The following is a 14,220-nucleotide window of genomic DNA, read 5'->3' on the forward strand; positions in this document are numbered from 1 at the left end:
AGTACCTTAGCAGTAAACATTAATGGCTAGGAGTTTTTGATGAGCAAGAGTCAGGATGTTGTCTTTCCCACCGGAACCTATGAGATACACCCTAGAAGGCTGGTGTCAGCCTTTCCAGGTGCCTGTCATTTTAATACCTACTCATGCTTTCTTAACAGCCGTCTGTTCTTGTGTGTCAGTCAGCACTAGAACTTGTGTGTGTTTCTCTAGGTTTCCCCAGTACCTCTCCATTAATGTCTGAAGAATGTTTAGTGCTATATTAGTATTTTAAAACACCGCTCTCCTAATCTGTGTAGCTACAGATGTATGCCACTCTCGTTAGATAATAGCACAGGTTCTGGCAACGTCACAAGTGCTCTAGAAATGTCATATGTATATTCATTTTCTTTGGATTAAATATCTTGAATAATTTGCTAAGCGAAAATTTTGTTTCCACTTAGTGCTGAAAACTTCAAATGTTAAACTACAAATGTTAAAATTAGAAGCCTGTGTGGGTGAGACGGCTCAGTGACCAACAGTTGTTGTGGCCAAACCTGACAACCGCTTGGTTGTGCTATAAAGATACCCAGCTCCCAAGAGTTGCCCTCTGACCTCCACATGCACTTGGCGTGCATGCTGTCATGTCTGCAAAATGGATACATAAGTAAAAATTTAAAAACTTACAAACTTGAATACTGTGTGGCAGCTCATTGATCTGCATCATGCCGTGATTATGGAACAGAATGATTTAGAACTTTTGTCTATATTAGTTACAACTGTCAATTTTACTATAAAAAGGCTAGAGAATAAAATATGAAAGTGAAACATTTGGTGGTGAAATTCTTTTTTAGCTTTGAAAACCTCTATATAAGTTTAGCATGGGCACAAAAAAAATGACAAAATACACTTTCATTTTATCAGGTTGTGATTTTTCATGAACAAATTATATGTACAATGTCAAGCTGAATCCATCAATGCACAGTACTGAAAAATTACTTCTATCCTGCTGTTTCAAAAGCAGAATCCTATTTGTTTTAGTCTAGGACTCACGTGGCGCTTTGAGCGTTGGAAGGGTTTTGCTTTGGAGCTGTGAAGAGACCACGCGTGGGCACATGATGCTTCAGTTCTGATGCCTTTCTCTCCTTCCAGTGCACGTACTTCTAACTGGCCAAGACCGGTCTGCTCTTTACTGCTGGAACTCAGAGCTGAATGCCTTCACTGTCGTTCTGGAAGCACCCTCTGCACACGATGCAGCTTTTGTTACGGTGAAGTCGCTTAATTCAAGCAAGACTTTAATTGCTTTAGTGGGAGCCACTGACACCCATGTGTATGAGCTGACCTACGTCTCCAGCCAGTCTGACTTTATTCCTAGGTAGGTTCAATAGTTGATGCTTAATGCTTTTAGCTTACAACTGTGTGTGGCGCCAAATTTTTCCACCTCATTGATTAAGTCACTGCCTTATGTAAAATGTAGGAGTCAGAAATCTGTGCCTTATCTATAGTTTTGGAATCTAGTCTATCAAGTTAACCAGTGTTATGGGTATTTTGTATGCAAATTTTACTTATGAAGTGTTTTGATCCTTGTAAAACTTCATTAATATTCAGTGTGATAAGAGTCTGGGACTAACCCACCGTGTGTATCCTTCAGTGGTCGCCATCGACTCATTTTAAATGTGCTTCTCATGCTAGTTTAGGTGAACTGATGTTTGAACCTGGTGACAGGGAAGCAATCATAGCAGTCAGTGTCCTTGATGACGCAGTTCCCGAAGAAGAAGAATCCTTCAGAGTTCAGCTTAAAAATCCAAGAGGAGGAGCAGAGATTGGCACCGACAGTTCCGTGAGAGTCACTGTTCGTCCCAATGATGATCCCTATGGAGTTGTGGCCTTTGCCCAGGTAAAAGGACTGAGAGCTTCACTTGTGTGAAGGCTGTTGTAGCGATACATTAGCTTTGACAAGCTGTCAAGGAGTGAGTGATACTTGCCTGGTCTTAAGTCTTTTTCCTTTCCCTTGCCTCAGCCTCACGTCTTACTTCAGAGAATTCTGACCTACGGTAGGATTCTACAGAGAGTTCCAGTGCACAGGCTTACGCACTGGGTTCTTGTCGCATTGCTCTGTTTACTTACTTTGATTTGATTTGATTATAATACATGTACTATTTGGTCTTGTCTCAGTGTTTTGCTTCAGTTACTCTCTTAAAAAAAGATTTTAAACCAGAGTGTAGTCACAAAAGAGATGCTAGATATACTATACAATGTATTACATCACACACATCACATACAGACATTACACCAAATGGAAGGAGTGGCGAGGCTTATAATGGTACATGTGTTGTCCTACAAAGAGATGCCTTTGCCGATTTTTTTCTCAAGGAAAGAATTTTGAAAATCTTCTCAGGTTCTCCTATACCTGGGTTTCATATTTCTTTACCAATATGAAGAGAGGTAGACATTCATATTGTATTATTCCTATTTTCAAAGTATATTGTGATGTATTAACTTGTTATATTAACATCTCTACTGCATCTTTCCCCCGAATCTCTCACCTGTAAGAAAAACCTAGTTCAGATAGACTTGGCCACCATGAGCCAGCACATCCTGAACAAAGGCGAGGTGTGGGTTGGCTGTGTGCTGCTCTGTCCCTACAGCCCAGACAGTGCCACTGCACCTTTCTCTGCTCTCACTGGGAAGTTGCAAGCTCAGTCTGCTGGCTCCAAAGCTTGTGTCATTGTATAGTACTGTTTTCCTATTCAAGTCCAGTTAGTGACAGAAAGGAAGGATGCCTTAAGGGTCCTTGAGACCCCCTACGGCTTCGGTGACTCACTAGGAATGTTCCCTATAGATGGTGTTTAGTAAGTCTTGTCACACACACACACACACAATATATATATATATATAATATGTATAATATACATATATTATATATATAACAGTTACAGCTAAAATTCAAAATTATCTAAGGAAAGATACTCATGAGCTAGTCCCAGGGCAAACAGGGATAAGATTCCAGCAGTTGTTTAGGGATCACATAGAATATATCGCGTGATTTCCCTAGCATTGGGTTGTGTCGCTCCAACACATGTAGAATTCGGACACTAATAGAATCTTAGTACAGGTTCAACGTCAACGTTTTTATTGCTAGCTGGTCACATGGTCATTCTCTGCCTCACACATGTCAAAACTTTAGATCCCAGAAGAAAAACAGATGCTAGCATGAACCATATTATTTGTATCAATTGTCTATTCCTAGGAACCATGCATCAGTGCTGTGAATAGAAGGGACCTCATGAAAACCAAATTATTAGACAGTAGCCGAGGCCCAGCCTCCTGAGTTTGGCTCTTACAGGCCAGCAATCAGACCTACTATGTCAATACCTGGCCAGGCCCTTAGCAACATATTGAATTTGTCCCTTGGGGAATGGGAGGGCTTGGAAGTGTTGAAAAAGTGGCACAGCATTCCAGCTAGTGATTTGCATTGAAGGGACTGTACCAGCTATTGAGTTCATATTCTAAATAGAAAGTGACATTGACTGGAGGCCACTGCTACAGTTCAGTAGTTATGGCATGATGAAGCTGTTGGAAAGCATGAGTTTACCCTTCTCCTCCTTGTGGAAAACTGTAGGAAGAGGAGCTGCATAAGGAATGAGGTTGTGCATGCATTACCCTTAGCTGCATAAAGGATGAGGTCTGTGCATGCATTACCCTTAGCTGCATAAAGAATGAGGTTGTACATACATTACCCTTAGCTGCATAAGGAATGAGGTTGTGCATGCATTACCCTTAGCTGCATAAAGAATGAGGTTGTGCATGCATTACCCTTAGCTGCATAAGGAATGAGGTTGTGCATGCATTACCCTTAGCTGCATAAGGAATGAGGTTGTGCATGCATTACCCTTAGCTGCATAAGGAATGAGGTTGTGCATGCATTACCTTAGCTGCCGGTGGGGTTGGGAGTGAGTTAGATCACACTCTCAACCAATCTGGCCCTTCCCTGGAACAAAGGAAAACCTGACAAAGGTTGAAGAGAAATAGATTATGAGCATAGAAATAATTTTAGTTTTGTTTTCTAGTTCACATTGGTGAACAGAACAAGCAGCAAGGAAAGCCAGTTTAACTAGTGTGCTTTACTCAACCCGGCCTCTCCAGAATGCTGTACTTTCCTCATGGTCAAAAGACCGCTGAAATAGTTTACATTCTTTTTACTACTTTGTCTTTCAATTGCTGTACACACTTCACATTTAGAGACCAACTAATCTTGAGCTTTCAGTAGTCACATGTGGGCAGGGGCTCCCATGTATTATAGGGTAACTTTAAGATATACACTGTGTGAGTTCGGGATGTTCCAAGTTTAGAAACCCTCTCCTATCTGCTGTTCACATTTTCACTAACTTCTTCAGGTCTCTCCTCAAATGACACCTTAGCGGAAAGGACTTGCGTAGTTGAGAACTAATACCCATCATCCGGACCTTCATGTCCTGCCTTTTCTTTTTATTGATACTTAGAGTCGGTTAATTTATTATCAGTCTATTTTCATTTGAGTTCAAAAATACATGAGCTGGAAGCTGGGCGACTAGGGAGAGTATGCCGGTGTGCAGGCATGAATCACGGGAGCTTCTCAGGCTTCTCTGGGCTTCTGACAAATATGAAGGGCTAGACTAGGGCAGCTGAAATGAGAACATGGGAGGTGACAGACACCATAGCTCCCTTCCACCCTCTCACCCAGTCTTCAGGAAGCCTGCTTACCGGGTTCCTGTGGGCAAGATTCAGAACTCCTGCAGGCTCTTCCGTGGAATTCCTCAGTGAGCCCCTCAGGACAGGTTACTTGTATCTGGACAAGCTTTAGGATGAGGTTTGGTAGAATTTTTGGTGCATCTTCTGGCAGTTTGCAGGCCCCGTTCTAGTTGCTGTCAGCAATGAAGGGCAGGGAACCAAAGAAGGGCTTTCCCTTTCTGAATAAGTTAAATATTTTGAGATCTGGCATTTTGTGACTGTCTGATAACCGTGAGCAAGACTATGTGACTTTGGCACATGTGTAACCCACTGAACAGCTGTGTAAAATGTTTTCTTGGGTTGGATCTCTGTTCAAATGAACATTCTAAGCATTAAAGGGGTGGGGTGTCTCTTGAGATGACCTCTGTTAAGAACACATGGGGAATTTTATAGAAGAGAGTTTTTTAAAAAGCATCATTATTTGTAAAATGATTATGTTACTGAGAAATCAAGGATGCTTTAAGAAGGGGTTTGTTTTCAATCTAGGGCTACCTGTCACCAGCTGTGACATTGCTGAATGCAAAATCATAAATGTACGTAAACATTATGAGAATACTTTAGCTAATACATTTGTATGATTATTAAGAATGGACTCTCTAGATGCCTAAAGGTTGGACCTATGTGGAAGTAGTCTTTTTGAGGAAAAATTCTTTAAATGGTTGGCACAAGATGTTGTATGTGTTTAGAAAAGAGTGAAACCTTCATGGAGTGGTAAGCCACTAGAATTGGAATGAAGAAATGTGGCTAGGAAGGATAGGTGAGGAGAGAGATTTCTTTTTCCTGGCAGGAAGAACAGTTGCAGAGACCATGAGCTAAGGAATGAAACATCACCAACAGAAGTAGGTCAGCTAATCAAATATTTCATGGGATATGAATTTAAGCCTAAGACACTTTGCAAATGATCGGCGAGCCTCAGTTCTCAGGATGGTCTTGCAGTGGGTGTGGGATTGGAGATTTCTAGATCTAACTCTTCATTTACTCGCAGGCAAGGGAGGAATTACCAGATCTTACACAGATGCAAACGACTTCCCTGCCATTCTAGACTGCATTCTTGCCATTCTACAAACCTTTCAATGCTCTGTGAACTGTTTTAACAAGAAATGCACGCTGTGTATAAAAGCAATGTTTGTCTATTGAATAAAATATATCAGGAAGGCAAACATAAAAACCATGCAATGCGATTAATGGTTTCTTGTGACATTGGGCTATTTATGTACTCACTTTTTGAGATGGTTGTACTCTGTAGTCTGGGCCAGACTCAAACTTGTGTCTTCCTGGCTTAGGAGCCTGAGCACACACCTTACAATGTATCGCTGTTGGTAAGTGTTATAACTATGTGGCAATGAAAGGCAACGAAGAGATTGCTTGGGTATTGCAAGGCAACCAACCCCCTGTGCCTTTCTACCTATCTTTCAGAACTCATTGCATAAGCAATTGGAAGAGCTGGAGCGAGATAGCCTGGTCACCCTGAATGTTGAACGCTTGAAAGGAACGTATGGTCGCATAACTGTAGCATGGGAAGCAGCGGGAAGTGTCAGTGATGTATTTCCCACCTCGGGAGTGGTATGTAATTTAAGAATTATAGAAGACACTTACAATCACAAATCCTGTCTGTTGGAAGAAGTTTTAGCGTGACTATGTTAACACTGGATTCTTGCTAATCACCGTAGAGTAGAATAGAATTTAAGGCTAGTTGTATTTGTTTCCCTGTAAAAGAAAAACTAGACAAAAAATGAAGCCCTTTGAGTTTCACTACATGAATTAACCAAAACACATTACATTGTAGAGAGATAAAATGAGCTAAACTGGGAATGGAAATATGTCGAGACATAAGAAAAGCCAAACAGTTCTTAAAGAACAAATCTTGGGAAATAGGCGTCCTGGTGGAAAGGTCAGTGAGAGCCGTAGACTGAAGATGTTCCCATTGGCTGTCAGTAGACTGAGGTGGAGAGCTCTGGACAGGAGACTTACATGAATTAATCATGTGGAAATGAGGAAGGCAGAAATGTGTAGAGGGAGAGGTTGATCCGTAAGCAATTGCAGATCCAGTGGAGGTCAATTCTGGGTGAGTTCTGTGTCTAAGCTGCCATCCCAGGGTTAGGCCTGATCCGTTGGGGTTCCCCCTTCATCAGGTGTTTGGGACTAGGGTGCCTTGGGTGGACTGTGGTGCAGAGCCTTTGCTAAAGCTAAGGGCCGTCCCCAAAGGTAAGCAGGAATCGGCTGCCCCCAGTAGTTGAAGGTTGACCTCATCGGCCACAGGGATGTGATCTGGGCTAAGGATCATATTATCCACCATGTAAGTTAGCATAAAATTGAAGCCCTGCTTCAAAAACATTTAATTGAATTAGAATATGACAGTTGACTCACAAAGAGGATTCAAGGAGCCTTTTGCTATTTGCCAGAAGTGTGACCTCCTCTTTTGCTGGGGTTCTGTAGATTAGTGTTTTGCCCAAATATTTCTCTGAAGAACCAGTGAAAGAAGCTTTTATGAAGTTATCTCTTAGAAAAAAGTGTGTGTAGCAGTTCAGCATTTCTAGATTTTCATCATTTCAAATTGATGGGTACTTCAGTGTATTAAGGATGGTTTAGCATTCTCTTGCATTTAACACTTATTCTATGCAAATCACCACTAGTGGTATCTCTCTCTGTATGCACTGAAATATATTTCTCTAGATTACTACATAAATATGACTAAGATTTAAAATGTTAACATCCTCTTTCCTTGACATTAATTTTGAAAGAATTATTTTTTCTTCTTTACCTTTTTATTGGTTCTTTGTCAATTCCACATCTTGCACCCCAATCCCACTCATCTCCCTGTCCCTTTGTATCTGTCCTCCACTCTTGCAACCTCCCAAGTCTTGTGGAATCTGTACTATGTGACAGTGTGTTCCACAAAATACCATTTTGTCCACACTTCTTTCCTTACAAATGTTCATTGTTATGAGTCATCGATTCAATTTGAGGCCTCTGGCTTTTGCTGTATATCCATACCGAATCCTCACTGCGACTCCTCTCAGATGACAACTCATTCTTGGCCTGTGTCATGGAGATCCTGCAGCTTTGGATCTGTAGGGCTGGCCCTTCACATGCTCCAGCAGTTCATAGATGGGATAGATGTTGGGGTGAGCCAGCCCAAAGCTGTAGGTCTGGGCCTGCGTGGTAGCTAAGCTGGTCATTCCACCAGCTGCCCCATACCCACACCACCAGGTAGAGCTTTCCAGCACTGTCCTGGTTAGCTCACCCAATGCTGTAGCCCACAAGGGGCAAACCCAGCTCTTCTGCTCTCAAACCCGTGTGCCAGCTCACTTGTGTCATGCCAGCAGGGCCAGCTCTACTGTGCTTCCCAGAGGACGTGCAGGCCCTACTCTCCTGAGTGCTGCAGCCAGTGATAGGCAGGACCAACTTTTCTCCTCTCATTACCTCAGAACAGCTCTCCTGTCCGCCATAGATGGATTGGAGTGAGGGAGAGCATCTTTCCCTAACCCACACTAATGCACGGTAGACGAGTTATGGGGCCAGCTTTCCCATGCTCACGCTTGTGAGGCCAGCTCACCTGCATGCCTGCTGTGCTCACATGCTGTGTAGTGTTGTAGTCAAGGGAGAGAGATGTTCTTTCTCTCCCCTCCACCCTGGCCACCAGCAGCAGGGAGCAGAAGAGCTGGCCCTGCCCCTTATTAGCACAACTCTCAGGAGAGCAAGCCCTGTACCTTGCCCACCAGCGTGATAGAAAGAATTATTTCTATGTAGTGTGGGTAACAGTAGATACATTTTGTAAGGGTCACATAGTAGATGCTTCTGATTTTATGTTCTGTTGTGTGTGTGTGTGTGTGTGTGTGTGTGTGTGTGTGTGTGTGGTTTCTTTTTAAAAACGACTTTGCTTTTGTAGTATAATCGTCAGGTAACAGCAGTTGTTACAGGAAGTCACCGTGTTTATGTAAGTGTGTTTCGCTGCATCCCAATAACATTTCATTTATGTAAGACGGGTCTGGCTCATAGGAGAGGTGGAGGCCTAGGCCTAACGAATGACTGATTTGTGAACGAATTTGGCATGTGTGACATAGAAATGGCATCTATAAGTCAGATCCCTGTCAGAAAGGACTCAAGATACTTTCAGCAGATTTCAACTACTGAGATTCCTGAAAGTCGCTGTCCTTTACATTGTAGTGAAAAGTTGTTGGGAGCGATGCCCTTGAAGCCCTCCATTATTGATGTTATTATTATGGTTAGAATTAAGTATGACTGGGTTCATGGAAATCCCCAGCCAGCTGCAGAAGACTAATACAAATCTGGTGGTCAGGATGAATAATCATATGATAAAGCTCTGACCTTGCTGAGAAATACATCTGACGTCAAGACGCCCAATGTGATGACCTATGACCTTTCTGAAAAACCAACATTCTGCTGACTAATAGATATGACAAACTTGTGACCTTTCTAACATCCTGTCAACATCAGCCGATTCCCTGACCACACGAATATTGTGTCCTTGGCCTGCGTAAATGTTTCTTACTTCCCCTCTCCCTCTGTTACCCCTGTTATGGTATAAATTCAGCCTTGGGGAAAGATAAAATTGTCGCCTTGATCAGATTCTTGTCTTGGCGTCCTTCTTCGTGTCTCTTGTCCCCCATTCTCTTCCAGGTACACCCAATACCCTTCGCTTACAAAAAGTAGCCACCAAGATGGGACAATTTGAATATAAAAATTAACTCAAGTTTTTGAAGAGCTTTAATTTTTTTTTAATCTTCTAATTTTAATATAAAAGACATTTGATTTATTTGTAAATTTATATTATGTTATAGATTTGCATAAATCATATTAAAATAAATGAACATTTTTACGACATGATGTTAACCCTAAAATTAGTAAAACTCTCTCTTTTTTTAGATTTCGTTCGCAGAGGACCAGGCGATGTCCACCATCACTCTGACTGTCCTCGCGGATGACTTGCCAGAGTTGTCTGAGGCCGTGGTTGTAACCCTTACCCGGATTGTCACAGAGGGGGTTGAGGACCCATCGGAAGGTGCTACTATTGACCAGAACAGAAGCAAGGCTGTGCTGACCATCCTGCCCAGTGACTCGCCCTACGGCGTGGTTGGCTGGCACGCTGAGTCTCTCTTCACTAGAGTGCCTGAGCCCAGAGGTCAGTCCTGGGAAAGATCTGTCAGGTGCTAATAAAACGTTTCCTTGGACATTTGAATTATACCATTTGAAAGGGACGTGCATTCTTTTTATTCACATGGCTTTTTCAGCTTCATAGGCCATTCCTTTAAATTTAATTTAAATTTTGTAATTGTGGACTGACTGCAATAATGTTTACGACAGTACTTTTAACTTCTCAGAGCATGCTTTTATAACAGCCGTGTCCATTTGCGCTGCATTAGTAGCAGGGCTGGCATTTATTTCCTTTTTATAGTTTCTCTCCTCGTTTGCACTGTGCACAGAGATTTCCTGTGTACTCTCGGGAGGTGGAGGGAACAGTCAGTAACCCTGAGAAACAGACTTGGTGTTGGAGGTATTGATTATGTTACCCCAAACAGGAATCAGAGTGATTTCATCCAGTGACCAGTGCTGAACTGTTTAGCTAAGTAACTTCTGATTCCTTTTGTTGAATAAATATTCTAATAATAGGTTATGATCAATCTATTGAAATAAAATGTTACATAAATCTTGTGCTTGTAACAAACTTACAGGATGGCTTGAAACTTTTCAGATTAAAAAAAATGGGCAAACAGATTCCAGGTTCCTTTTAATCACAGAGCTGACAGGTCAAGTGGCATATAGTTATGTTCCTGGGCCCTTGCCTGTGTGTGGGTGCAACACCCAAGACAAGAGACATTAATAAAATAACACATTCTTTTTCATTTAATGAACATTTCTAAAACAGAAATTTGTAGGAATTGTATTCTTCCTTTTGGAAATAATCAATCATTAGAAACTCTTAGACTGGTGAGGATATTAATAAACATTTTAAGTATTTTATATGACAAATTACCTTACTCTGAGGTACAAAAAAATACTAGGATTTTGGAGACACTTTGAGCCTTGTGATTGACACCTCATGGTAGAAATTTAAATTGCTCTTTCGATGGTTCATATTAAATTATGATGGTGTGTCCAAATACCTATTTTCAAGACACTTGTGAATATTATGCAACTGTCACCTATGCGCTATGCCCATGTGTTCACTTCTGTAAGACGTCAGTCAGATTTACATCGTGCGTGACATGGATAGCATCTGAGGCTACCATCATGGGACAGAGGGACTAAAGCAGATGCAATCCAAGGGTGGACGGCAATTCTAAGTACAACTTTGGGAACAATGGAGACAAAACAGAAACCTCTCCCTAGTTTGTTGTTTGTAACTCCTACTTCCTTAACTGTCTAGAGAGAGTGGGTTCTACCATGAGTGTTTTCGACAACATTAGCAGAACACAGAACAGCTTAGTAACTTGAGGCACCTTTATCTCCTAGAGAACATCACTGTCGTTCAGTTACATCTTGTTCGAGACAAAGGACTACTTGGGGACATTTCCATTCATTTGATAGCGAAACCCAATTTCTTACTAGACATCAATAATCAAGCTACTGAGAATGAAGACTTTGTGTTGCAAGACTCAGTAATAATAATGAAAGAAAATATAAAAGAAACTCAGGCTGAAGTTGCCATTTTGCCAGTAAGTATAGATTCTAATATATATATATATATATATATATATATATATATATATATATATATGGTAAACTAACATGCTTTTAACCATAAACCTGTAATTCTCCAATAGGTAATAATGATTAAAATATGCTCTTAAATACAAGTATGGAATTTTACCACTCAGATATTTTATTGGATGGAAAATGGCAAGTGTATTTATTATTTTTGTTTTAGAGTGGCAACATTTGAATGCATTTGAAATGCTGAATTTTGATTGATTTTATGTCTGATTGACCATACTATGAAGATAATTGGTTAATTGCTTTAATAACTGAATGAATTAAATCTCCAAGTCAACCTAGTTATTTTTATTGTTTGGTTGGCAGCGAGAATTTTCACTTTATGATACAGTAATTTCAATATGGAGGAACGTTTAAATGGTCTAGGTCTAGGTCTAACTAGGTCCAGCTTTCGTGGGCTACATCACACTAGGTCTTCCTCTGTCTGTCTAAAGAGGAAATGGTTCCAGAGACACAGAGACACAGAGAGAGGAAACAGGCAGAATGCACATAAGACATCAGAGATGCCACTGCTTAGTGTCTTATAACATACGGGACATACGGTGATCTGGACTGGGGGTCAGCTCAGAGCTAATGTTTACTTAGCATACATGAGACCCCGTGTTTGATATACAATGGCACAGAATGTTTAAGTAGTGCATTATACATAATATCATGTGAGGTTAATAATACCTGTTAGACACTGTAGTCATGTCACATGCCGTTACATAGATACGGTAATATTTGTGCCCCTGTTAGGGGTTTTGCTGATGCTGGTTACCGGTCCTGTGGCGAGGACAGTAGGGAAATCACATAAAGGGGCAGGAGTAGAAGGGAGCTTTCCTATTTTTTTTCTGTATGTTACTTCTACGTCTTGATTTTTATTAATTTTTATTACACAAGTAAAGTGATTTTTTCAAAATTAACTATTATATTTGCTTACACGTGTTTCTATCTAGAACTTATACTTCTACAATACATGTGAATTTTATCAAACTTTCCTAATTTTTTTCAGGATGTTTTATAAATGTAAAAGGTTGAGATCAAAATTGTGGGACAGGATTTTGAACATATGATAATGTACTTGTGAGTACCTTTGAAAGATTGTCATTATTCTTGAACACATTATAGATTCCGAGGACGCTCTGAGAATGTATTGGATATATTAAAATATAGCAAGAAACCATGTGTGACAGAGCCATAAACCCTGAAGAATGCCAGGTTTACAAATGAAGCGTGGAGGAAAACATCTGTAATTCCAGCTGCTCGAGAGGATGCGGGAGGGGCACCTGGGCCACCGTGTTTGAGACCAACCTGGGCTTCATCCCAGGACCCAGATAACCAAATGAAGCATCTCTTTCTCTCTCATCTCAGGATGAAGTTCCTGAGCTGGACGAAGGACTCATTGTCGCCATTGCTGCAGTGAACCTGGTGAACCCCAACTTTCCAGCAGAGCAGCCCCGTGTGCAGAGACCAAGGATGGAATCAGCGGAAATAATGATTGAAGAAAACGATGACCCCAGAGGGATTTTTAGCTTTCGTGTTAGCAGAGTGAGAAGGCGTTTCTCTCATCCATAGTAACCTAAGCAAAGCTGGCCATTGCCGATTCAGCCAGTGCCTTTGCATGAATTTGCAAAGCAATCTGACTTATTTGTAGATAATTATTCAGTTCGTATTATGAATAAGTTTTAGTTCTTTTAGCCAGACCACAGAATGCAACATTACATTTTGCTCTGAGTTCTAAGTCCCTCCTCACATAAGTGAGAGTAGTAAATTCAACCCATTGTGGTTTCAGAGAGGTTTGAAACTTCGGCTCCCTTACAACCTTTATTCTCTGTTAAAGGGCGTTGGTGGCGTCATCATCGCTCACGAGGGACCTCAGCCCTTGAATATTCTTCAAGTTCCTGTCATCCGGATGGCTGGAAGCTTTGAGACAGTAAATGTTTACTGGAAAGCAACACCAGACAGTGCGGGCCTGGAGGACTTTCAGCCACCTCATGGGATGCTGCAGTTTGCCGATGGACAAGTATGTTCATTAGGAACAGATTGATTTGGGTTTGACTTCAAGCATGTGTGAGCGTCAACCAAGTGAACATACACTAGTGACTGCTAAGTGCATTCTAGTCTGTTTATTTATCAAATGAAATCTGTAAATTACTCTACAGCCCACTAATTAATCAGGGAACAAGAATTCATTCTTATGGTTTTTAACAACAACAACAACAACAACAACAACAAAAATGCATGCAATGTATTCTAATCAGACTTTTCCCTTCTCCAGATCCAAATCCTCCCACCTTACTCTACTCCACATCTTTTCTCTCTCTTTAAAAACCAAAAACAAAAGAAGAAACACATGCAGAGCCACAAAAATAAAACCCAGAATATACAAGCAAAAGACTGAGATAAGAAAAAAGTGCCTGAGCAAAGCTAATGAGACAAAAAGTCTTCAAAAATCCTACGGCGTTTGCTTTGTGTTGGCCAAGCTGAAGTGCGGCACATACACCCTGAGAGACTCTACTGGGGAGAACTCATTGTTATCTTACCAGCTGGGTTCAGTTGCAGATAGCTTCTTGGATAGGGGTAGGGGCCTGGGTCCACTTCCTACCTCTGCTCTTGGACCCCATAGCTTGAACATATGTAGGTCCTGTGCATGCTGCCATAGCCTCTGTGATGCACAGAAATACATCAGTGTGCTTGCTGTGTCTGGAGGACACTTCCTGTGGAGTCGTCTGTCATCTTTCTGACTCTTAACAATCT

At 41.2% G+C, this 14,220-nt stretch overlaps 1 protein-coding gene across 1 annotated transcript in view; it reads left to right on the forward strand.

Moving 5' to 3' along the window:
* The first annotated feature begins 872 nt into the window (after nucleotides 1-872).
* Nucleotides 873-14,220, forward strand: part of LOC116896082 (adhesion G-protein coupled receptor V1-like) — a 33,133-nt gene continuing 19,785 nt past the window's right edge. The window contains exons 1-7 of the mRNA XM_032897059.1: nucleotides 873-1,351; nucleotides 1,669-1,873; nucleotides 6,163-6,309; nucleotides 9,634-9,889; nucleotides 11,221-11,423; nucleotides 12,835-13,011; nucleotides 13,304-13,486. Coding sequence (XP_032752950.1) covers nucleotides 1,682-1,873; nucleotides 6,163-6,309; nucleotides 9,634-9,889; nucleotides 11,221-11,423; nucleotides 12,835-13,011; nucleotides 13,304-13,486 — 1,158 coding nt within the window. The 5' untranslated portion in view covers nucleotides 873-1,351; nucleotides 1,669-1,681. The remainder of the gene's footprint in view (nucleotides 1,352-1,668; nucleotides 1,874-6,162; nucleotides 6,310-9,633; nucleotides 9,890-11,220; nucleotides 11,424-12,834; nucleotides 13,012-13,303; nucleotides 13,487-14,220) is intronic.

The sequence above is a fragment of the Rattus rattus genome, chromosome 3, assembly GCF_011064425.1.
Source record: "Rattus rattus isolate New Zealand chromosome 3, Rrattus_CSIRO_v1, whole genome shotgun sequence".
NCBI classification, from domain to species: Eukaryota; Metazoa; Chordata; class Mammalia; order Rodentia; family Muridae; genus Rattus; species Rattus rattus.